The sequence below is a fragment of the Triticum aestivum genome, chromosome 7B (genome assembly GCF_018294505.1).
Source record: "Triticum aestivum cultivar Chinese Spring chromosome 7B, IWGSC CS RefSeq v2.1, whole genome shotgun sequence".
Classification (NCBI taxonomy): Eukaryota; Viridiplantae; Streptophyta; class Magnoliopsida; order Poales; family Poaceae; genus Triticum; species Triticum aestivum.
Genome location: NC_057813.1, coordinates 645,082,211 through 645,108,251, shown reverse-complemented (window position 1 = coordinate 645,108,251; position 26,041 = coordinate 645,082,211). Strand labels below are relative to the sequence as shown.

At 46.2% G+C, this 26,041-nt stretch overlaps 1 protein-coding gene and 1 pseudogene across 4 annotated transcripts; one reads left to right on the top strand and one right to left on the bottom strand.

Annotated features, from left to right (window-relative positions):
* The first annotated feature begins 16,000 nt into the window (after window positions 1-16,000).
* On the top strand, window positions 16,001-22,370 carry LOC123159430 (protein argonaute 4B-like; annotated as a pseudogene).
* On the bottom strand, window positions 19,169-25,811 carry LOC123159431 (pentatricopeptide repeat-containing protein At2g37320). 4 transcript variants are annotated; one of them, XR_006479694.1, is made up of 5 exons: window positions 25,580-25,811; window positions 25,048-25,132; window positions 23,198-24,931; window positions 21,975-22,550; window positions 19,169-19,797 (listed from the first exon to the last, which is right to left on the bottom strand). XR_006479694.1 is itself a non-coding variant. In XM_044577267.1 (4 exons), the coding sequence occupies exons 3-4, from the start codon at window positions 24,911-24,913 to the stop codon at window positions 19,780-19,782; spliced, it is 1,734 nt and encodes a 577-aa protein (XP_044433202.1). In that variant the 5' UTR covers window positions 24,914-24,931; window positions 25,048-25,132; window positions 25,580-25,811; the 3' UTR covers window positions 19,169-19,779. The 4 variants fall into 4 exon arrangements, 2 of the variants coding, with proteins under 2 accessions (XP_044433202.1, XP_044433201.1); XR_006479693.1 differs by lacking the exon at window positions 21,975-22,550 and having other exon boundaries at window positions 19,169-19,507; window positions 19,613-19,797; XM_044577267.1 differs by lacking the exon at window positions 21,975-22,550.
* Between the last annotated feature and the right edge of the window lie 230 nt (window positions 25,812-26,041).

Genomic DNA, 26,041 nt, shown 5'->3' with positions numbered 1-26,041 from the left:
GTACACCTGGGCCTGAAACTCCGGCCACTTGTCATATATATACTCCTGGTGTAGCACTTCTTTGCCATCTATGATCTATGCACCTGCATTGTCACATGAGTCGATGATATGCAACATATGTAGTTGAGCAACAGAAAAAGACAGACTTGGCAAAAATAGAAACAACACATCGTAAGCATAAATAACAAAGTTCATCGTACCCAAAATGCCCTAACTAGAGTGATTTTCGCTAGTCGAGGAGGAGGACGGTTTAATTACATCACAAATAAAGTTTCACCGTGCATAACTCAAAGTTTTGTCATACAGAAAGTATGGACTAAACGGACACATTGTCATATATCGATAATCACTCCACCATGTCGTGCCATCCATACATGTCAGGGAGATAGTCCTCGAGCTTAGTGAAAGGCTTCATGTCGAGACGCTGAGAGGCTATCCATGTTCGGACGTCTTCCCGCGACATTTGTCCTTCTCCGTAGAACATCCCTGTTTTTCCTACGACCTCCTTCATGATGATTTGGGCAACTTTGCGCTGGATGTTATAGAACTCAACTCGAAGTCGATGATCCTCGATATCTCCTATGTCCTTTGCCCATTGCAGAATATGGGCATCGCTAGATCTAGGTGACATGCGAAGGTTCTGGTGATCCCGTCTGTACTCCAACATGTGGTGTAGGACATAGAATCCATCATTAAGAGAATCGTTCGGTTGCTAGATGCAGCAGAAGTCGGTCTTATGGCTGAAGGCGACCCTGCCACCCCTTCTCTTCTTGTCCCTAACCTCTCCACCCCTTGCTTGGTAGTAAAACATAGCACTGTCGAGAACATCTTTGATGTGGGTGTAATCCTTTTTGTGAATGTTCTTCGACGAGTCCAAGTAAAGAGCGTGGGAGAATCGGGGGTAGAGGATGATGAGGACGACGCGCCCGCCGCTGCGCAAAATAAGTACACCTCAAATTAATTAGCCTCCACCATGCAAATGAATTATTGAAATCGAAGGAAGGATAGCAGCGCGGATGACTTACACGGGATGATAAGGCACGAGAATCGCCTCCTTGTCCTTATTGGCGAGCATGAAACTTACGATGTAATCCCTCGCGTATTCACGGTGCTCTGTGTAGACTCCCAGGAAGCCCTCGTGCATGTAGTACGGGTCAGCGACACAGATATGACGTATCTGCTCAACCCCAATGATGTAGTTCATGTGCAAGGCATAAAGGCGGACAAACGTAAAATCCAGCTTCTTCACGTGAAACATGTTGAATATGTAATCGAATCGGAGGAAGAACTTATCCGCGGGGAAGCTGTCGACGTACGACATTTGCCACGGAACGTTAACCACGTAGAGTGGGTATCCTGGATCTTTCGAGGCGATGAGGCCTTTCTCTACCCGCAACACATCGTCATGAAGTCTCCTTAGATTGCCGAATCTGGCCCGTAGCGCTGTTGCAGGTAGGATTCGTTGACCGGGGATATGCCATTTATCCGCATCATGGATATCTATACGGTCCTGAAGCCGAGGCTGCTGAGGCGGCTGGATCATAGAATCAGCTTTTTTGCCTTTCCTTGCTCTCTTCCTAGACTTCTTTACTACCGGAAGGTCGTCCATAATACGTTGAAACGGTAATTCAGGCACCGACTCATGACGCTCAAACCCTGAGGAGGCGCTAGTATAGACATACTGTTCAGCGCCATTGTCATCCTCATCCTCATCCATGGCGATGTCATCAGCGACTAATGGAGCCTCCTCCTTACCCCGTCCGCTATCACCCAACCCGACACCCGATGCTAATTGGGTAGGTGGGGTGTTGATGTTCATACCTTGCTGAGGCTGCGTGCTCGTGGGTGTGCTCCCGGCCGCCTCCAGACGAAGCAGACTCTTTGGCCAAGACAGGACCCACCCATTGCAACAATCACCAAGCCGCCGCGGGGTCTCGTCATCATCCCCCACTAGTATTAGAGGAGGCAAATTCTCGTGGCCCGGTTTGACACTGGCCACGGAAACCTTGAAGACGTTCAGGGGGATCGGTCGGCTGTGCAATAGTGGTTCCTTCGGCTCCATTGTCGTCGCCTTCCCCACGTCCACCTTCTGTTCGCCGATGGTGTACAATATGGTGCACGGGGTTTCGTCGGCCTGCAAAGAAAAGTCTGCGACGTGAGACATCCGAAAGGCAACTAAAATGGGAGATTATACATTTATATTGAAGGGGGGCGGTGTGACATATACCGTGAGGGCGTCGAGCTCAGCCAAAGACGAGGCACCACCGAGCACGTCCGGTGCGGGAGTCGGTGCAGGAGCCGGTGCGGGAGCAGGTGCGGGAGCCGGTGCGGGAGCAGGTGCGGGAACCGGTGCGGGAGCAGGTGCTCCCAAGAAGTCAGCAAGGGGAAAGTCCTCTGCATTTTTTTTATTTTGCCATGTCCAAGTGAAAACGCCTGTCATCAAGGAAGTAGACAAATCTGCAACCACCTGTTTTGTGGCAGCTACCGCTGTTGCGACTGTCTGAGATGATTTCTTCTCAACCGCAATCTCAACCTTCTTGTCGATGTTTTCTTCAGTTAACCTCTGTCTTTCCTTTCTCTCCTCCGTGGTCTCACGGTAGTACTTCTTCCACGTGGCGCCGTCTCTGACACCGTGCACGCGTCCATACGACGGTCGAGTATCCACCGGTTGTCGTTTCAATATGTTCAACGCCCGGTTGAATGGAGTGTCCCACTTGGGCCTCGCCAATGCCTCAGACGGTGAGTCGCTTTCGGCCGCAATCCGGTGCTGCTCTCTCTGCAAAAGGCACAAGGATCGTTTACAAATATGACTAACGTGTGCAGTCGAATTGATCAGAAACTAAAATTACCAATAGTCTCATGAACTCCGTAATGACCGATGTTGTCTCCTAAACCTTCTTCACTGGGTCCCAACAGTGCTGGGCCCTCAGGACATCACGCTCCTGCGGGACGGTGAAATCCGCCAAGGGGTCTGGGATGCCCAGACTCGCGGCTTTCGCGTCCTCCTTGGCCCATTTGGACCTCTTTCTGCCGTAACAACGGCTTCCGAGGTGGTGGCTCCCAATGTTCCTCTCTTGAAGCCCCTTCATGTACTTAGACTTTTTTTTGGCAGCTTCGGCCTTGCAAGCCTCCTTGAATATTTGAAACTGCTCTTCCGTGATTGTCGGATTATCCTTTACAAGCTCGGAGTAGGGTTCCTTCTTGTCGATGATCTTTGCTTTCACTCGAGTTTTCCAAGCGGCCAACGCGGCGCTAAACTTGGTCATGGCGTGTTTGTTTATCTTCTTCATTATCGGGTCCTCGTCTGCATCTTCATTATCCTTCTCATTCCGGCCCGGGAACAAGAATATGTGGTGAAACTTCTTTAGGAGGGAGCTCCTCATATTTCCTATCTTCTGTAGTTTCTCATCGTTGATGGTGGCGGTTGTCCGTACGATGCAGCCTATTTGATTGCCGTAGCACGCGCGCGCTTCATCGGGCGCCTTTGGCTCAAAATTGCTGTCATCCACCTCCGTGACCACCAGTCTAGTACTCCTGAGTTTGTTAGGAACCCGTTGCCTCTTTGCTTTTGGTTCTACACCGGCTTCGCTCCCCGATGCAGCACCGGTCTCAGTCTCAGCGCCGGTCTCGATGTCGGTCTGAGTCTCAGCGCCGGTCTCAGTCTCAGCACCGTTCTACGTGTTGGTCTCAGTCCCCGATGCCACCGGTGGGCCCAGCGACAACATTGGTTGATCGTCGGTAAGGCTAAAAAATTCGTCTGCCGCCCGGTAAACATCGTCGCAATCACCAGAACCCTGTCCTTCATCATTGCTAGCCATGTTACCTATGATTAAATCTAGTCAATTAATTCTAGACCTAATAAAATGAATAATGACATAAAAAGGCCTATTGTTTTGTAGGAATGTTGACTACTTCCTGGTGCGGCAAATCCCGGGCACTCGATATGTTCTGGTTTGTAGCACAAGTCATGCCGAAATTCACGAAAAATTTCGGCATGACCTTTGCTAAAAAGTGGACAAATCGAGAACCTGAAATTTGTCGGAACAGAAATGAATCAACATTCCGGCAAAACATAGGCCACTCAGCATCATTCCCTGGAAACAACAAAGCCAATTGGGCACAATCGAACAACTTCAATGAAAAGATATAACATGACCACTTCAATGAAAAGATATAATCAACAATAAAAGTCTAGGAAGGGATCATCTTTAAAATAAAATTTGCCTAAATTCTTTTCCTTGAAAAATAGTGGTCTTTTCAAAAATCAAAAACCTTTGCAAAATGACCTCACTAAACACTTCTCTGCCTAGGACAGAACCCAAATTATGTCGATCTAGCTATTCCTCTCTCTCACACAAACACACATTATTATCTCTAACCCTTCTCTGCCTAGGACGAAACCCAATTAAATTGCAAAGGAACTCCATTTCTCTAACCCTTCTGACGTAATGCTCTAAAATAAAATTTTCCTCTAACCTAGCCAACCAACTTAACCTAGCTTGTTAATCCAATGAACCTAATTAACCTACCTATTTAACCTAGTTAGTTAATCTAGTTTACCTAGATAATTAACCCTAATTAAACTAGTTAACACAGCTAGTTCTCTGTCAAAGCCCTAAATAAATTTTTGCACTAATTAACCTAGATAATTAACCTAATTAAACTAGTTAACCTGACTAGCTCTCTGTCAAAGCCCTAACTAAATTTTTGCACTAACCTAGATAATTAACCTAATTAAACTAGTTAACCTAACTACTTCTCTGTCAAAGCCCTAACTAAATTTTTTCCCTCACCTAGATAATTAACCTAATTAAACTAGCTAACCTATGCATGAGAGAGAGAGAGGAGGGGTGGGGGCTTACAGAGGATGGCTCCGGTGGTGGCGAGGGAGGCAGTGGTGGCGAGGGAAGCAGGGGCGTCTCTGGTGACAGCGAGGGAGGCAGTGGTGGCGAGGGAGGCAGGGGCGTCTCCGGTGACGGCGAGGGAGGCAGTTGTGGCGAGGAAGGATCCGGTGGCGTCGACGGCGGCTCCGGTGGCGTTGACAAGGCCGCGCGGTTCTGTGGCATTGGGGGCGGCTCCGGTGGCGTCGACGGCGCATGGCTCTGGTGGCGTCGATGTCGGCAGGAGACTGCGGCGAAGTGGGGCGACAGCGAATCGGGGAGACGGCGGTGCGAGGTGTGGGTTGAGGGATTTGGGGGAGAAGTGGTGCCCGGGGGGAAACGGTTTTTTGGTTAAGTCAAACTTAGCGGTAGCGCGTTTGGTAAAACGTGCTATAGCTAAGATAGCTATAGCGGTTTTTACAAAACGTGCTGCTGCTATAGCTATGTAATTTTCTTCCATTTTTTATTTTCCTTTTCTGTTTCTATAGCGGGGGTCTAGGACACGCGCTGCAGCTACGTTAGCTATAGCGCCTCTTACGAACACACGCTACTGCTATGCCTTCCTCCGTTTTTTCGCTTTTTCATTTATTTTTCTTTACATTTTATTTTTTCCTTTCTCCTTTTTCTATTTCTTTCATTTTCATTTACTTTTCTATTTGTTTTTCATCTTATTTTATTTCCGTTAGTAGTAGCGCTCTTCTTAGGAAACGCGCTACTACTTATGCCCTAGCGGTAGCGCGCTTCTTCCAAGCCCGCTACTGCTATGCGTAGCCTATCATTCTAGCAATGGGAATATTAGTAGTAGCGCTTTTGCCACTACACGCGCTACCGCTAAAGTTGTATCTGTAGCGCGGTTTTTTCTCAAACGCTACTGCTATCTAGCACTAGCGCCCTTTTTTGACCCGCGCTGTTGCTAAATTTCTGTGTATAAGGTTTGCCCTAGTAGTGTAGTTCTATGTCACCCTATGTTATGACTGTTACATGACGAACCGCATCCGGCATAATTATCCATCACTAATCCGGTGCCTACGAGTTTTCCATATACTGGTTCTCGCTTATTTACTTTTCCGTTGCTACTGTTACAATCACTACAAAATACCAAAAACATTACTTTTGCTATCTTTACTTTTTTTACCGTTACCACCACTATCATATTACTTTGCTACTAAACACTTTGTTGCAGATACTAAGTTTCCAAGTGTGGTTGAATTGACAACTCAGCTGCTAATACTTGAGAATATTCTTTGGCTCCCCTTGTGTCAAATCAATAAATTTGGGTTGAATACTCTACTCTCGAAAACTGTTGCGATCCCCTATACTTGTGGGTTATCAATGGGCCTTACCGGAACCCCTCGACGGACCGTAAACAAAATCCCGGCCAGTCGGGCCGTAGCCAATCGGCGCTGGAGACATCAACTAGGACTGGGGCGCACGCTGACGCGGCGCAGACCCATCTGCCCCATCAAGAACCGGATGAGGTGTCCGTCACCAACTCCGAAGCAGAAAGTGTGATGAATCATCGGCACCTAAAAGAAGCTCTGCGCGCCCCTACTTTGACAAAGCCGGAGTTTACCCCTCTCAGCACCGTGGGCGCATACATCCGAGCTGCCCGGGACGGACTTACAGGAGTTGCTCGCCTGTTCTCAAAAGATATACAGGTATAAATTTAAATAAACTTAGTATATAGATAGCATCCCCCGAGACTTAAAGCGGGTGGAAAAGGCTGATTTGAGGATCGTTTATGTCAAGGAGAAGAATAGTGCATTGTCCCAGGAGCTCGAGACAAGCCGGACACAGCTAAATGTCGTTGTCTCCGAGCTTGAAGAAATGAAGAGTGCCCCAATGTATTTTGGCAAAGATAAAAAACTAGAAGAAGAAGTGAAGAAGCAGGACGAAGAGATAAAGAGCTTAAAGGCTCAACTCTTGGAGGCACAACAGGAAAACCAGAAGCTGAAGGGCGGCATATTCGGTATGACTTGTGAACCGTCCAGATTATTGATATAATCATATAATGCGGAATGTTATAATTTGGTTGATACGGGTATGTTGACCAGTCACCCCGAGGAGGAAGTGTCCGGGCTGCAAAGCGACGCTCTAGAGGAATTGGCAAAGCTACACGAGCGTGCCCGGAAGGCCATGAAGAATATGGCCAAAGCCTTATGGCCCTCCAATGTCCCTCCAGAAAGTATGGAGGGGTTGGTAGATATGTTCAAGGGTGCTCGGTGTTGCTTCGAGCTATGGAAGACGTCTGCATGCCGTGAAGGTGCACGAGAGGCATGGGCCATGGTGAAGACACGCTATACCAGACTTGATCCGAACCATATGGCCTGAGTTGGACCGCAAGGACCTGACGGGAAGGAAATTCCTGTAAGCTTGGTATACGACCAAGTAATGACAGCGGCGAAATTTTCGCAACAAGATTGTAAATTAGATAGTCTACTAGATGGCGTAGAAAGAGAGTAGGCGTTCAATTCTATGTAACAATGTACTTTATGACCGAACTTATCTCCTGCCGAACTTATAAAAATTTTGTCATCGCAGACCTTCGGCTTCCACCTTCGAACCAAGAAGTTGGAGTTCTTCCATATACCACGTCTAACTAAGAAACATTTAGTATCTTTGGAAACCAGGCAATCCGGTCATATTACTCGAACAGACAAAAGTAGTCGAGGAGTTATGTTATATTACTTTTTAACGTAAGAAATATCTTCCAAGAAAAATAGTTTCGTTAGGGGTTCCTTTCCTTGGGCTAGGCTCGTATCCGAAGTACAGGTAGCCAATTTCATAGTTTTTTTCAGAAACAGTTTGTTGTATATGTGCCGACCAATTATTCCCTTAAGAACGCTAGCTTTCGGCTTCACCCGTTAGAGGTACAGGTCTGGATAACCCGGTAGTAACAATCATAGAGGTACTCCCTTTACACCCTAGGCGAACAATCGGGAACGTAGAGTATAAATACAGGAGCAAGGCAACCCAGCTTGGCAAAAACTTAAGTCATAGAGGTGCATAAAATGGCGGAAACAACAACCATTATGGACAAAAGAAGCTTGTAAGCTTTTCAACAAAATGCTTCTTTAAAAGAAGCCCCCATGTATGGTGGGGTGTATACATTTGAAGATGTGTACCCCCAACAATGCGGTCTATCCGAACATACATTTGAGAAGAAAGTGGAAAAAACTAAAAAGGGAGAGAAAAGAGAAAAAACCTAGTTTAAAATGAAACCTAAGGAGGCCGAACTATGCGTAAAATCTTCGGAGTCAGGCGGCGTTCCATGGGTTCGACTCAAGGCGATTATCCTCTGCATTGCGAAGGCGATAGGCTCCTCCAGTAAGGACTTCATCTGTGGCGAAGGGGCCCTCCCATTTGGGTTTGAGCTTATCCTTTTTCTTCTTCAAGAGGCGTAGAACAAGTTCTCAGACATTGTATGTTTTAGCCCGCACTTCTCTGCTTCGGTAACACCTGGCCTGTTGTTGATAGAATGTGGAACGGGCCTTAGCAACGCCGCGCTCCTCTTCGAGTCCATCTAGGTCGTCCTGCCGATCTAGTTCAGCTTCTTTCTCTTTGTACATGCGCACTCTAGGTGAGTCATGAATAATATCGCAGGGCAATACGACCTCTGTGCCATACACCATAAAGAAAGGTGTGTATCCGGTCGTTCGATTGGGCGTGGTCCGGAGTCCCCAAAGTACAGAATCGAGTTCCTCAACCCAGTGCTTGTCTGATTCTCGTAAAGAGCGCACTAGTCTGGGCTTAATACCACTCATGATCAAACCATTGGCCTATTCGACTTGGCCATTTGTTTGAGGGTGGTATACGGATGCATAGTCGAGTTTAATGCCCAACTTAGCGCACCAAGTTTTCACCACATCAACTGTGAAGTTAGAGCCATTATCAGTGATGATACTGTGCGGGACACCGTAACGGTGGACTACGCCGGATATAAAGTCAATCACTGGTCCAACCTCAGCTGTTTTTACTGGTTTGGCCTCTATCCATTTAGTGAATTTATCAACCATGACCAGCAAGTATTTCTTTTTGTGGCTTCCCCCTTTAAGGGGTCCAACCATGTCAAGCCCCCAGACTGCAAAGGGCCAAGTAATGGGGATTGTTCTTAATGCGGTGGGAGGCATGTGGCTTTGATTGGCGAAAAGCTGACAGCCCACGCAATGTTGGACAAGGGCTTGAGAATCTTCTTGAGCCGTGGGCCAGAAAAACCCTGTCCAAAACGCCTTGCTTACGAGGGCTCGAGCTGCGGCATGATGACCGCCGAGGCTAGCATGTATTTCTGCCAAGAGTTGCCTTCCCTCTTCTTCGGAGATAGAAGGACTCTGGTAGTACTTCTTTTATACAGTTCACCCTCACGTACTTTAAAGGCTTTAGAGCGCCGAACTATGCATCGAGCCTCGTTTTGATCGTCGGGGAGCTCTTGCCTATTAAGGTAGGCCAGGAATGGTTCGGTCCAGGGAGAGATAACTGCCATGATCTTATGAGCAGAGGGTGTTATCTCGATATCCGGACCCCCGACGGTGTCTGCATTGTGTTCGGCGGCTAGGGGTGTGATCAGGTCCGTATTGCCTTCTCCGCTCTCACCCTGCCACACAACAGATGGCTTAAAGAGCCTTTCCACAAAGGTGTTGGGTGGCACAGGGTCATGCTTAGCGCTCATACGAGCGAGGATGTCGGTTGCCTGATTACTCTCTCGAGCGACATGATGAAATTCCAGTCCTTCAAACTGGGCTAATATTTTTAATATGGCGTTTCGACATGCCATCATTTTTGGGTCCTTTGCATCGAACTCTCCATTGACCTGGGAAATTGCGAGGTTGGAGTCACCGCGCACCTCTAGGCGTTGTATACCCATGGAGACACCCATGCGAAGACCATGTAGCAGCGCCTCGTATTCGGCTGCATTGTTGGAATTCGTATACATAATTTGTAGTAGATAGCGGACTGTGTCCCCAGTGGGGGATGTTAGGATGACGCCAGCCCCCAGTCCGGCCAACATTTTAGAGTCGTCGAAGTACATAATCAAATTGGAGTATGAGCTATACTCTTTAGGGAGTTCGGCTTCCATCCATTCAGTGACAAAATCGGCCAATACCTGGGATTTAATAGCCCGGTGTGGCTTGTATATGATTTTGAACGGTAAAAGCTCGATGGCCCATTTGGCTATGCGGCCAGTGGTGTCCCTATTATTGATAATGTCATTGAGTGGTACTTTGGATGTCACTGTGATCGAGCACTCTTGAAAGTAGTGTCGCAGTTTATGGGATGCCATGAAGACTGTGTAGGCTATCTTCTGGTAGTGGGGGTATCGGGATTTGCAAGGTGTAAGGACCTATGATACGTAATAGACTGGTTTTTGGGTGGGGAATTTATGTCCCTCTTCCCCTTGTTCAATGACGAGCACAGCACTAACCACTTGGTTAGTCGCTGAAATATATAACAACATGGGCTCTCCAACACCTGGTGCAGCTAGGATTGGGTTGCTTGCAAGAAGGGTTTTAATATCTTCCAGTCCAGCTGTGGCAGCATCCATCCATTTGAAGTTGTCTGTGCGTCATAATAGCTTGTAGAGTGGTAGCGCTTTTTCTCCCAATTTGAAGATGAAGCGGCTTAAGGCCGCAACGCAACCCGCTAACTTCTGGACTTGCTTTAGGTCTGTTTGGTATGGCCAATTGTGACAGCGCTCGGATCTTGGCTGGGTTTGCTTCAATTCCTCTATGGGAAACGATGAACCCAAGCAGCTTTCCGGTCGGAACTCCGAAGACACATTTTTCCGGATTAAGACGTATGTCGTATGTTCGGAGGTTGTCGAAGGTGAGGCGAAGATCGTCCACAAGTGTCTTGACGTGCTTTGTCTTGATGACTACGTCGTCCACATATGCTTCGACCGTTTGGCCTATTTGCTTTTCCAGGCAAGTTTGAATCATGCGCTGGTAGGTAGCCCCAGCATTTTTGAGTCCAAAGGGCATAGTGTTGAAGCAGAAGGGGCCATAAGGGGTGATGAACGCGGTTGCCTCCTGGTTCGATTCCTTCAACTTAATCTAATGGTATTCGGAATAAGCGTCGAGGAAACACAAAGAGTCGTGCCTTGTAGTTGCATCAATTATTTGGTCAATGCGAGGCAATGGGAAGGGGTCTTTAGGGCAAGCCTTGTTGAGGTCCTTGAAATCGACACAGAGGCGTCAGGATTTGTCCTTCTTTGGTACCATAACCAAGTTGGCTAACCAATCCGGATGTTTAATTTCCCTAATAAATTCAGCCTCTAACAATTTTGCTAGCTCTTCTCCCATGGCTTGACGCTTGGGTTCGGAGAATCGCCGTAGTGTCTGCTTCACGGGTTTGAATCCCTTGATTATGTTAAGACTGTGTTCGGCCAGTCTTCGTGGGATGTCGGGCATGTCTGATGGGTGCCAGGCAAAGATATCCCAATTCTCTCACAGAAATGTGCGTAGGGCAGCGTCCACTGCTGGATCCAGCTGTGCTCCGATAGATGCTGTTTTATTAGGGTCCATTGGGTGCAGTTGGAATTTTACTATTTCCTAGGCTGGCTTGAAAGAGGTGGATTTGGATCTCTTATAGGGGATCACATCGCCTTTATCCATCGTGGACCGTGGGGTGGTTAATTCCTCCGCCAATAGGGCTTCGGATAGTGCCTCGAGGGCCAAGGATGCAGTTTTGTTTTCGGCACGAAGGGCTTTGTCCGGGTCGCTCGAGATTGTGATAATTCCATTAGGACCAGGCATTTTGAGTTTCATATACGCATAATGGGGTATAGCTTGAAAGCGTGAGAAAGTGTCCCGGCCGAGGATGGCCTGATACCCGCTATTGAAGGGGACCACATGAAAGAGCAACTCTTCGGATCTATAGTTCTCAGGCGTGCCGAACACCACATCCATTTTAATTTTTCTCGAGCAGTGTGCCTCTCAACTGGGGATAATACCTCGAAAGGTGGTATTGCTTTGTTCGATGTGTGATCTATCCATCTACATTTTGTCGAGCGTGACCTCGTAGATGAGGTTAAGTCCATTGTCGCCGTCCATGAGCACTTTAGTAAGCCAAAAACCATCAATGATGGGGTTTAGTACTAAGGCGGCGGGTGCTCGGACTGACCGAGCCTTTGGTTCGTCTTCGGCCATAAAGGTTATTACCCTGTAGTTCCATGGGCTCAATGCGGTAACTTGATGGACTTCGGCGAGGTCGCGCAGCGCCCGTTTGCACCGATTGTTCGAAGAAAATGTCTCAAAGACTGTTAGGACGTTAAAGTTGTCCTTCTCTGGTGAGTATCTCTCTGGAGTTGTGGTGAGGATGGCCTCTCCACTTTTTGCTACTTGTCGGAGTACCCAGCATGCTCGGAGGCTATGGGTTGGGACTGTGTGCAAAGTGGCGTGAATCGGGCAGGGCTTGTCCAGCAGTTCGTCAAGAACGAATCTGTGTCCTGTGAAGGGTTTATTCTTCCTGCCCATAGACTGGTGGTCGAGTGACCCGCCAAGATGTATTTGTTTGGCCTAGGCCGCACATTGTGTCAAGGCAGCGGGCTCCAGTTGAGTTTCCTAGGCCCTCCATGTGCTTTCCATCGCATAATACTTTTGTACTACTTGCGATAATTCCGTGAAACTCTGTATGTGGCAACGGTCGAGGGAATTCAATATTCCTTCGTCGGTGCAGTTACGGTGGAAAACTGAAACTACGTCGTCGTCCGAGCAGTCTTTGATCCTGTTTTTAACAAGCAAGAATCTGGCCCAAAAGTGGTGAACCATTTCCTGAGGCTGCTGCCGCACATACATCAGGTCGTATATATCTAGAGGACCTGAGTTGCTTGGAGAATATAGATTGTGGTGGATGGGTGGATTAAATTTTGGATCCTGTCCCACATCTGTGTTTGGAGCCAGAATGGTTTCCGAAGTGACGGGTTTGGATCCGATTAAGCGCAAAGGCTCCGGCGATCCTAAACTTGAACCAGAGTCCGGAGGGCGTAAGGTCCCGTCCAAAGGGGAAGTATCCGGCTCAGGGGATTCGGGGACCCAAACATACTTGGTTTTCAATATGGGGAGGGAAGTGTCTGTGGCCGGTTCCTCAATGACCGCCACGAGGTGGGTGAGCGGCGGGTGATTAATTTTCCTCTTGTCGGGCTTGAGCCTAGATGTCTAGCCTATGAGAATTCCAATGGTGGTGAAGAAGATAGCCTCTACGGACTAACCCCTCTAGTTTATATACACACCAGAGGGGTCTAGGGTTTGTACAAGGTTAGTTTATCAGCGAAGGAAGCTTCCGGACTCTATTCTTGCCGTCCACATTTTGAGAAGTCCCATCTAGACACGGTGGATAATCTTCAGCTTGATCTTGTACGCCCCATCCAACCCGGCCCATACTCCTGGGCCGGACACCTGAGGACCCACGAATCCAGGACTCCCTTAGAAGTCCCCCCCCCCCTCTCCCATTTGGCCGGCCAAGCGAGAAGGAGTTGGACTTCTTCTCCACTCCAATTTGGCCTCCTTCCTTAGGGAAGGGAGGCGCCTCCCACTTTGGCCCTTGTAGCCCAAGTTGCCTTCAACCTCTTGGCTTTTTAGCCCCGTTGATATTAAATTAAATAGAAAATTGTTCTAAATACTTTTAGACCATTTTATATATAACTTAACATCCCGAAAAACATTATCTGATATTCACTGAAACCCTTCCGGTGACCCGAAACACTCCCGCATCCTCTCGGAACTATTCTGAATATTAATGAAACAATTACACAAATATATTCTCATCACTTCGGTCCTACTAACACTCAGTGGATCATGATAGCATTAAACTTGTGACCCCATAGGTTCGGCAACTCATAGACATGAACGAAACCCCTTTGTTCAATGACTGATAGCGAAACCATAGACGTCCATATAGATCCCTATGAGCACACGAATGATATTCGAGTAAAACTTGGTTATAATGTGATGTTTTCATTTGTTTCGCGATACTTCACCAAACCCGGGATGTGTCGGTATCCTCCTAAGTCATCACATGCTCACTATATCGATATCATACTAGTTTTGTTCTTCTTTCTCATTGTCGTGTTACGGCATCCCCGTGATGAAGTCAGCTGTGTCTGGCCAAACGATGATGGATGTTGTCACACTGAGAGGCCCCTAAGAATATCTCTCTATCGTTGGAGGAGCAAATCCCACTCTCGAGCTATCTAGTCCTTTGTCAAACTTTTCGATGAATCTGTAAGTTCTCATAATGATTACCGTGTTACATGTGGCGTTTGAGCAACCCCAAAATCTACCATATGGTAAGGAGTGACTATGATACTCTCATGGTCTAAGGAGCAAAATCATGTGTAAACACTCCAGATAATTACAATTGATTACAAACGATTTTATTTCAATTCATAACAAACAAGTTTGGGTCGATTCAATATGATCGTTCTTCCAACATCATAATCTCAATATTGTTTTAGGACCATCGTTACACTTAACAATGTCCTAAGATTCGGAAAACGTGATCACCAACAACACTTGAGCGCTAGTCTTAGAGGCGAGACTAGGAACACCGCGACGATGGCGTGCGAGGGTGGCCGGCGTTAACCTTTCCTGTTTGTAGCAAAGGTGGTGCTCCCATGGTGAGGTTGCATTGCAGCGGAGTTGTTTCGGAGAGAGTAGTGGTCACATCGCCCTTCATTTTGCGGCGGGGATGCAGCAGGTGGTGGGCATGGTCGCGACACCATGGGAGCCATTCCCTCTCGAGCTAGACGAACAAGATATCGAGAGGGGAAAAATGAAGGGGGAGAATTGTGTGGAGCAGAGACATCTCGAAGGGATAAGGCTGGAGCCTTGAGGGGAACCGATGAGGAAACACAAGTCCTACCTAGACTAACTACGCATGTTTAGGTAAACTAGAACAATGCTCGTGCGTACGGGATATAAATATTCTAGTATGTTAACTTATGATTTACCCGCCCATAATATACGATTGTGTAAATAAATGTTCATCACATTTTGTCCGTGGTTTACCATATATTTTGATCAGAAGTAATTTACCTGCCCATAGTATGCGATTGTGTAAATAAATGATCATCAAATTATGCCCGTGATTTACCTCATATTTCTATCAGAAGTGGTTTACCCGCCCATAGTATGCGATTGTATAAATAAATGTTCATCAAATTATGTCCGTGATTTACCTTATATTTCGGTTAGAAGTTTGGTAAGTAAATTAAAATGAAATTGGTTCAGAAGGTAAGTAAATTAAGGTGATTGGTTATTATATGGGGAAGGTTGGACGAAGGGGTGATGTGAAGAAAGGTGAAACAGGAACCTTATATCCTTTTCAAGTAAGTAGAGATAGAGATAGAGAAACCAATGTGGCGGATTGGTGTTTAGGGGAGGAAGGGGGCCACCCCCTAAAATTCGGGGGGAGGGGGTGTTCACATTAGTTTACAAGGTTTCGTAGACTTGCATAGGGTCTTCATAGGTGTAGAACTACCAGAAAGCGGTGGACGGGTTGCGGGGGCACGTGTCGCTAAGCGGACACGGTTTAAGTTCTCATTATTATCAGTCGGTGGAAAACAAATGATTTCCTGTTGCATAATATAAGTATATACTTGTATACATGTGACATTCCCCACTATGAGCAGCCTTAAAACTGTTTTATTGTTATATAAATAAAACTGTACTAGTTACCCAAACAACCACTAACTTAACTAGTGGGAGTGTTAAGTATGATCGAGGATTTGACGGGCAAGATGTATTCCCTTCATCCAAAAATACTTGCCATCTAGATACATCCCCTTTTATCTATATAGTAAGTGGAGCACTGTATTATCAGAAAACAACTCCACTTTAACACGTCCACAGTTCTTTTCCGTGTCTGCCATGCGTGCATACCACATTGGTGCATACACAGATCGACCGAGGCTGACGCGCGGGACCCCGTCACTTGGCGGCCCACATCACAGCGATACAAGAGGAGGGGCGAGGGGCCCTGTTGCGTTGCGTACCGGTTGCCCCCTGTCAGTCAATCAGTCGGTCAGTCAGGCGGTCGACGGCCATGGAAGGCAAAGAGGGGATTCCTCGCTTGCCATAATAAATACGAGGGGGAGGGAGCGGGGGTTTTCTGGGAGTGGTGTGCCTCAGAAGCCAGCCAGCCAGTCGAGGAACCAGCGAGGGTTTTCGTCTCCCGCTCCGCTCCAGCCCAAGAGGGCAGATCCGTCGAGCGAGCCGTCGTTGCCGTTGCCGGTGACCCGTCCATCCCAGGAGGAAGAGGCCAAGGTGACGAGCTCTCCTCTCCATCGCCGCCTGGCCACGCGCCCTCGCTGCATTTCTTCTTGGTTTTCTCTCGTCTCTGCGCCTGCTTGATTCTGTTTCTGAGCTAGTTTCGGATATTGTTTCACGGTGTATTTACTTTCTCGCCGTTTTCTTGCCGACCGAGGATAGATAGATCCATGGCGTGGGCGACGTAGTCGCTAGCTAGGTCGGTGGTTTTCAGGGTTTTCCCGCGGCGGACTCGCTCGCTCGATCCATCTGTCGCTGCATTGCACTAGTTCGTCTTCTCGATGGTCGGCCGTGCGAATCTAGGATTATGGCTTTTAACTTTGTGAGTGATGAGTGAGTCACTAATGTTTCGCCTATTCAGAGGGTTTTCAGGTTGGTGCAGAAAGTATGGTGATGCTTTTTCTTCTTTTTTTGCGGGATGTATGGTGGTGTTGTGTTTTTGGGATGCGACAGATCAGGAACGGCGACATATTATTAATTATATTTTGTATGCAAATTACTACGAAGTGATTTCCTCTTGTTTCCTCCCCTGGGTTAGACGGCACCGAATGCTGTCAACTTGTGGTTCCATATCTTCTTTTTTTTTTTTGCGAAATAACTTGTGGTTTCACATCAATAGAACTGGGGGAAAACCAAACCCCTATTGCATAAAAAAAAAAGTTATGCTGATGTTGTACCAATTGATTGTTTCACTGGTTCTTAGATTCCAGATTATATTACTTGTCCGCATTTTTTTCTTTGCTCGATCTTAATCACCTCCTGGAGTTGGGAATACAACCCCTAACTTCATTTCCCCTTTCTTTTTTTGCTTTTTTGAGGGGATCATTTCCCCTTTCTTGGGAAACATACCATGTAGTATCATCAGAAAATATTTTCATGTTACATAAGTTGCATCCTTTTTATCAATTTGCTTTTCATATATTTAGGGAACTAATTAATCGTGGAGCAGTGCGCACAATGTCTGGTTAATTCCCTGCCCAATCAAGAGTACATCCTTGCTGAGCGAATTTCCTTGCTCTGTGTTTTCCTTGCAGAAAAGATGGAGTCGCAGGCTCAGAGCAGCAAGGGCGATTCCAGCAAGTCACCAATGCCGCACGGTGGCGAGGGCGATGAACCTGGCAAGGATGATTCCAGCAAGTCGCCAATGCTGCACCGCGGCAAGGGCGATGAACCCAGCAAGGCGCCGCCCACGCCTCAGATGCTTCCCATCACAAGGCCACCCAAGCCCGGCACAAGGGGGCGGCGCATAACGCTGCTCACCAACCACTTCAAAGCCTCCTGGAAGCCAGCGCATGACTTCTTTTACCACTATCACGTACAGCAATCCCTCCTCCTAAACTAGTCCATCCATCACCATTCCATTTCTTCAACTTGATTTCCATGGCCACCTGCCAACACTTGGTTTCCAATTTTTCCATCCACAGGTAGATCTCAAGTACGCAGACGGTCAACCCGCTGCTGGGGAACGCGTGGGGAGGAAAGTGATGAGGCAGCTTTACGAGACCTACGCCTCTGACCTCGCAGGCAAGCAATTCGCCTACGACGGCGAGACGGGCCTCTACACCGCTGGGCCTCTTCCTTTTACCACCAATGTGTTTGAGGTTATCCTGGTTGATGCTTCATCCCGAAGGTAAAACACTCATCTGCTCCATCACCCATTTTATGTCATCTATTCTTGGAACTCATCATCTTCTCTTGGTAGTGGGAATCATCTTGACATTTAATATAACTTGCAGGATTGCAGCAACGAGCGGGAGCCATGGAGGAGATGGCAGCCCAGGGCCAAGTGACAACAAGAGAATGAAAACAGAAGCACACTCCAAAATTTTCAAGGTGGAGATAACCTTCGCGGCAAAGGTTCGGATGAACAATTCCTCACAGGATGCTCTTCGGGTTCTCGACATCATTCTGAGGCAGCACTCTGCAAAACAGTATGTTCTTAAGTTTATGTAGCACAACCTTTTTGATCTGTTTATCAAATGTTGCAAACTCTATGATGGCTCTCTGTTAGGTTCTTATTATAACAACCAATTCCATGTTCTTATACTCACTCAGCTTTCTTGCTGGCCGCAGGAATTGCCTTTTAGTCCGACAGTCTTTTTTCCGTGGAGATTCCCGTTACTTGGAGTTGGGTGGCGGTGTTCGCGGTTGTCAGGGTTTTTATTCTAGCTTTCGACCCACTCTCAGTGGGCTCTCACTCAATGTTGGTATGTTTATAATCTCAAGGCCTAATTTGCATGAGCTTCCTGGAAAAAAAGTTTGTTACAAGATTGAAGGTGGCATATTTGCACTACATATGATTGATTGTTGAAGTTTTTGCAGATTTAACCACCACGATGGTAGTGAGACCCGGGCCTGTGATTGACTTTCTACTCTTCAACCAGGATGTGAAGGACACTTCCAGAATTGACTGGCGCAAAGTATGTTACTACATCGTGATTTCTTAATAGATGTTCAGTCCTTAAAGAATCCATCACTAGACTAACATGTTTCCCTGCTCTAACCTTGGTCACCCTTGACATGATTTTAGGCCAAACGGGCACTGAACAAATTAAGGATCGAGACCATTCACACGAAGGCAGAATTTATGATTACTGGATTGACCGAAAACAATTGCAATGAGCAGACGTAAGATGTTATTACTCTTGAATTGTTATATGCAAGTTCAGGGCATACGCCTCACGTCCTCTTGTTTCAATAAATTCATTCTTGTTCTAGTTTCCCACAAAAGCAAAAGGATGGCAACACTGTGGATGTAACTGTCTATGATCACTTCATGAATCGTTGGTCTATGAAGATGGAAAAGTCTGCTAATTTGCCCTGTCTAATTGCGGGGAAGCCAATGCGCCCAACATACCTCCCGCTGGAGGTCCGTCCCTTTCTCGCTGTTCTTGTTCTGAGTCATTCTTCCCGTGCAAAGTCTCTTGTGTTTTTGGTGCTAATTTCATGTTTGCAACCAGGTTTGCATTCTACTGCCATTACAAAGGTATAAAAAGTCACTGTCAACGTTGCAAAGGTCAAAGCTGGTGGAGGGATCCAGGCAGAGGCCGGATCAAAGGATGTTGAGCTTATCTGGTGTATGTTACTCTCATAACCTGAATTCAGCAATACTGCAGTAGATAATGTTCACAGGGTCTAAAAATATTGAAAATACAATAAATCTCAATTTTATTTACCCAGGCGTTGCGTGCCAATAATTATAATTCCGATCCAATGCTGAGGGAATGCGGCATTGCGATAGATCCAGAGTTTACTCAAGTCGAGGGTAGAGTCCTTCAGGCACCACAGGTTAGTAGAGCCATACTGCTCTTTTCACTGGATGTATGTCTTTGAACGCCTACTATGCAGGCCCTTTGCTGCTTGCATCTAATTAAATATCGTAATGTGCAGTTAAACTCTGCAGATGGTAGAGAACTTCGTACACCTAATGGGCGGTGGAACTTCAATAATGACGTAAGCAACTGAACATACCTCTTGATTGAACTCTACACATGTGCACTGTAAACTCTTTATTGTTGCATATTGTTATTGATGCGGTAACGTTCCCAGTTCTGCTCTCCAGAGGTTCATTCAACCCATAAAAGTGAAGATGTGGGGAGTTGTTAATTTTTCTGCACGATATAATGTTGAAGATCTTGTCAGCCGCCTTGTCCAATCTGGTGCCAAGAAGGGAATTGTAAGTTCACCGTTTTGCATAATCTTGGGTTTTTTCAAAAAAATCTGGTATTGATCAAGTTATATTTGCAGGAAATGGCCAAATGTGGCGCTGTAATTGAGGAGAGTCATCAAACGAGACGGGAGCCTCCGACAAAAAGGGTAGAGGCTATGTTTGAGCAGATAAAAGCAAAGCTAAAAAGGAAACCAGACTTTCTCTTTCTCCTGTGTGTTCTTCCTGAGAAAAACTCTGACATCTATGGTTTGCTCTGCTACCTCAACTTTGCAAATAAACTTTATTATGTCTTTATTTATTATCCTAATCTATTGTTCTTATCAGGACCGTGGAAGCGTGAATGCCTTGTGAAACATGGTTTCTTTACGCAATGCTTGGTTCCTCCTGCCAATATCAAAGATCAGTACCTCACAAATGTGCTGCTAAAGATAAATGCAAAGGTTTGTGTTGTGATCTATATTTGCATCTTCAATGTACCACGCAATTTGTTGCCTTGTGACCATGAGGTCACGGGTTCGAGTCCTGGAAACAGCCTCTTGCAGAAATGTAGGGAAAGGCTGCATACTATAGACCCAAAGTGGTCGGACCCTTCCCCGGACCCTGCGCAAGCGGGAGCTACGTGCACCGGGCTGCCCTTTAATGTACCACACAATTTGGATTTGTTAGCTGAAAAACTGAATGCTTTCGTTTTGTTTCATTTCTGCCAATCAGCTTGGCGGGTTGAATTCATTGCTAAAAAAGGAAACAATCCGTGCTATTCCTCACGTGTCGAGGGTACCAACCATCATCTTTGGTATGGATGTTTCCCATGGTTCACCAGGACAAAATGTACCATCAGTTGCTGCAGTAAGTTTTGCTTATGTTTACAGTTTCCTGCAGTAAGAAGTCAGGTGTCAGCTGATGGTGCTGGAGAGATTTTCCAACCGACAATTTGCTTACTCACCTGGGTGTTTTTTTGGCATTTACCTAGGTGGTTAGTTCATTGAAGTGGCCAATCATGTCGAAGTACAGAGCTTCTGTGTGCACTCAGTCACCCAGGCTGGAAATGATTGATACCTTGTTTAAGCCAGTTGGAGATGATGATCATGGCCTCATTAAGTGAGTTTCTTCTGCTTGGATTTATAGAAGTGCAATTTAAACAATTGTAATAGCAATGCTTCCTAATTATACATATGCTTTTGTTTTGTTGCTCACTGGGACAATAACAATTTCAGGGATTCACTAGTTGACTTCCTCAGAAACAACGATGGTCAGAGGCCGGAACAAATTATCATTTTCAGGTCAGTAGTCCTCCCTAGATAATTGATAGTAGACTTTGCATTTAAGCAGCATAATTTTTCTGTAGAAATTGGTGGACAATTTGTGTTGCCCCTCGATGTTAAGAGTACAAACTGACTCTAATACTCGATGCCATCTTCAAGTTTACTTTGGCACCCTGATTTCTAAGGAAACTATGTTGTCTTGATGTTAGGGATGGCGTTAGTGAGAGCCAGTTCAATCAGGCACTGAACGAGGAGCTAGCTCAGATCATGGAGGTAAAAACATAAATGATGTTCCATTCTTCATGAGCCAGTTCTGGATAGTAATGTCTTTTTAATTGATACAGGCATGCAAGTTTTTTGGTGGCAAGCATTTTAATGGTAACTGGTTCCCCAAGTTCACATTGATAGTTGCACAGAAGAATCATCACACGAGATTTTTCTCGCGAAATGGACAGAGACCTAAGTGAATAATGCCCCCCCAGGTAACCTACATCTTTTATCTATACACCTACAATTTTGTATGGACCAAATGAGCAATTCTTAGGCCTTTTTACACATACATTCTTATCATATTCCTATTTTCCCCTTGTGTAGGTACTGTGGTTGATAGTGGAATCTGCCATCCAAGGAACTATGATTTCTACATGTGTGCTCATGCTGGCATAATTGTACGTTCTCTCTACCTTGTGAGTTGTGATTGTAACTCACATCGTTGCAAATGTTTATTTGAGTCTAAGTCATTCTGCTTTTGTGTTCCAGGGGACTACAAGGCCAACACACTACCATGTTCTCCACGATGAGATAGGCTTCTCTGCTGATGAGCTGGAGGAGCTCGTGCACTCCCTATCCTATGTGTATGTCCACTAAAGCAGTTAGTTTTAACAAAAGATTCAGTTGTTACCTTGCCTCTGATCATCACTGCATCCTTTTGATATTTCAATGCTTGCGAACTCGTTTCAGGTACCAGAGGAGCACCACAGCAATCTCAGTAGGTAAGCATGATTTTCCACTACTTGATTTCGCAACATATATATCAAAAAGGCATGGCTGACCATCTGATTTTCCCTCTCAGTTGCTCCCATCTTCTACGCACACCTTGCAGCGGGCCAGGTGGCCAAGTTCACCAAGATCGATGATATGTCGGAGACATCGTCCCAGGCTGAGGCTGCCCCGGTGCCGGAGCTGCCTCGTCTGCATCCCAATGTAGCGTCAACGATGTTCTTCTGCTGAGTCGCACAGTTTCCCCATCGTCGGTGGTTGGAAGCAACGGAAACTTTCTCAAATGCTACGGAACCGGTCGTAGTGTTAATGCCTGAGTGCTGAAGTATGCTTTTGGTCTTAGCTGCTTGATTTAGTGGGTGTTATCTCGACGAACAATCTTTGATTGCTATCATGGTGCTTTCTGTGGAGTTCCTTGCCAACAATAATCTGAACTTTTGATAGTCGAGACCTTAAACTCTGCTCATGTGCAAGGTGCCTACATATTTTGCATGTGAAGTTCATAAATATTGTCGCCAGCATGTCCAACGGTTAAGTTTCGGATTCTCAATAAGTGTCTTTAGTTTTGTGATTATGTACTTTGCTGTCAATTTACTTAAAGTAAAGGCCAGGCTTTTGACCCCACTACTAACATCGGTGAAAACAATAAGTAAAATATAGAATTACCCATTATTAAATATGTTTCTTTCACAACCCAAAGGAAAAATAATAAATGCAACTACGAAATAATTTTTAGAGGATACTAGTTATCTATAAGTTGCAGTCAAGGAGTAATTTCCAGATGTCAAACTGAAATTATGAGGTAATTTGCACTTTCAGATCAGTGCAAAAATAGCAGGAGAGAAAGAAACCGTCAATCCTTGTCTAGTCAATCCACCCTTCTCATATTTTGACTCCAATTTACATCAAAAGTCCCCGCATAGTTTGTACTAATCACTAATGAAACCTGGTTTACAACAATTGTATAAATAAGACTATATTGAGCATCAAAAATCAGATGGCAGATGGGAAAACACTAAAGCTGATGCCATATTGCAAGTCCCTGAGGTGTGAGTCATGCTTTTTCTATAGAATTGATTCTTCGTTCTTCATATAGACAAATGACTGGGGCGATCTCGAACTTACCTTGAAATATTCAGGCTCATCAAACTCAAGACCATCTATCAGCAGATCATACTTGTATTCCATATGAGAGCGCAAGCAGTCAAGAACAGCCAAGACATGATTTACTTGTTGGCTCTTTGATCTGTCTTCTGCTGTGAAGGTATAAACCTTATTGCCAATTTCTATCCAGCTGCACCCAGTGTTCGTCTTCAGTCCTCTCTCCTTCATCATCATCCTCACTCTGGCCACATCACTCCAGCAATCAATGCTAGCATATAGATTTGCTAGCTGTACATGAGTTGCAGCACAACCTGGCTCCAGCTTAAGACGGTGCTCTGCAGCATGGATGCCAATCGGAATGTTTCCATGCATCCTACAGGCAGCCAGCAGAGAACCCCATATGACTGCATTTGGAGACTTGGACATTGTATGGATCAAATCCCATGCTTCATCGAGCAACCCTGCCCGGCCGAGGAGGTCTACCATACACGAGTAGTGATCTAGCTCTGGTTCTATTCCAAGTCTGATCATTGCCTTGAAGCAGCGCCGGCCTTCCTCTACAAGGCATGCATGCCGACATGATGACAGGATGCCAAGGAAGGAGATTGCATCAGGCACTATGTGCTCCTCCTCCATTTCTTTTAGCAAGCTTAGGCAATGCTCAGCAAGGCCATGCTGTGAATATCCAAATATCATGGAGTTCCAAGAAATCAGGTCCTTGCACGCAATGCTCTCAAATATGGACTGGGCCTCATCTATACTCCCACACTTTGCATACATTGATATCAGTGCATTAGAGACATGCACACACAAATCAAAACCCATTCTCAGTTCTAGACTATGAACACTTTTACCAAGTGCAAGAAGTGCGTGGTTAGTACACACACTGAAGATAGTGGCAAATGTGATGTCATTAGGCCTGCACACTGACTGCCTCATCAGCTGAAACACCTGGAGGCAAGGCTCAACCTTATTATCCTGCACATAACCAGAAATGAGTGCTGTCCACGACACCGTATTTTTAACTGGCATGTTCTGAAAAACCTGACAAGCATTCTCCAGTTGATAACATCTTGCATATAAGCTGATTAAAGAGGTGCCAGAAAGGACTGATAATTCATAACCAACTTTCACCAGTAGAGCATGGAGCTGGACACCTCCCCTAATGGACTTCTTAACAGCACAAAAGCTCATGGCAGATGCTAAAATAGATATATCCGCACTCATTCCTCTCCTATGCAGCTCCATAAGTAGCATAAACTTGTTTACCTTTGCGAGCTTATTCATGGAAGGACAAGCAGAGATATCATGAGAATCAACGGTATTGGGTAAAATTTGCTCTGCATTATTGCTTGAGCCAACAAACTGCACTTTTCCATTACGCATAACATGATTTTCTGGCTGAACTCCCAAGATGTCATGCATACAGTCGTTGATAAGGCGGCGGTGAGATGGACCTTCCTCCTTGCCATTATATGCCTTCCTTGGCACGAGGTGCATGACTCTCAATGCGTCATGGATGCCACGACCCCCTTGCTTTCTTGATCTCTCGGGTGGTAAGTGAGTGCCAAAATTCGCCACGCACAGACGAATTGGTGAGAACGATGGTAAATGTTTGCTGAAACGGTACCAGAGGAGATGGCTGTGCTTGTGCATGGCCGAAGTTGTCCATGGGCAAACCCAACAACATGCACAGGAAGTCGTGCAGAGCCTCCGTTTGGAAAGGCCTAGCAGCATTAACAGCTAAGCCCGCACCTGGTGAAGGGAGACAGAGGCATTGAGTTAGTTGTGTTTATCATGAAGGTAGATTTACTAATCCACTGGTCTCAGCTTTATGCATATCATAAGCAGATTGTGTCCGCGTTACTCACCCTGCAGCATCTCTTCCAGCATCCTTGAATAAGAACATCAAGTTAAGGAGATTTTGGACGCCAAGCTTGGATGCCAATAATTTAACTGTTCCCACAGCAAAAGAGGAGGCGTAGTTAGTAATACATAGATTTTGTAGAGAAGCTCTTTTATATTGAATCAGTCGACCGAAGGCAGACTAAAATTCAGACCTATTGGCACGCACACATACATGATTTTCCATTGAGAAGGGGCAGATGCCTGACGGCCCATCGGAATAGACAAAACATGACAAAAATGCAAGTAACAATACAGGTGTAGAAAAGAGTACCAAATCAATGGCTTGATTCATCTTATATTTGACAGTTTGTACAACAATTGACAAGAAAATGTTGAAATAGCTGTGCAGAATCACGCGCGCATAACAAAATTTCTATGGCTACCACTTAATTGCATCACCAAAGCATGATACATACAGGACATTGGACACATACACATACACAGGATACGAAATGTTGAAAGCCACCGCCGGCTGCAGGCTGCCTGAAAACTCACCAAAACCGAGATGGGCCAAGCGTGTGGTGTGGCGGCCGGGCACCGCAGGAGCAGCGCCGGCGCGGGACAAGGGACGGGGCGAGTTGGAGCAGGAGAGATGCCGCGGTGCCGGAGCTGGAGCGGGAGCAGCACGCGGCGGCGCTGCCGCACGAGGCAGGAGCAGGCGAGCGGCGGCGGCGGCGGCTCTTCCGGTGCGTGCCTGCCCTCGCTTGTGGCTGCGCGCGTGGTTGGGTTGGGCCGTTGGGGGAGAGCTGCAAGCTAGATAGCACTATGTCTTGGGCCTGCACGGTTGCTGTTTGCTAGGGCTATCCCTCGCCCGCTGCGAGATGTAGTTCTGTCTCGCGTCTCCCGAGGCGGGTCCGATTCAGTACTATAGCTGCCCGTGAGTTTCTTTTCCTCTGTGTTTTTTACTCTGTTTTCTTCGGTTTTTCTTTGGTTTTATAAGGATTCCTTTTCTTTTTC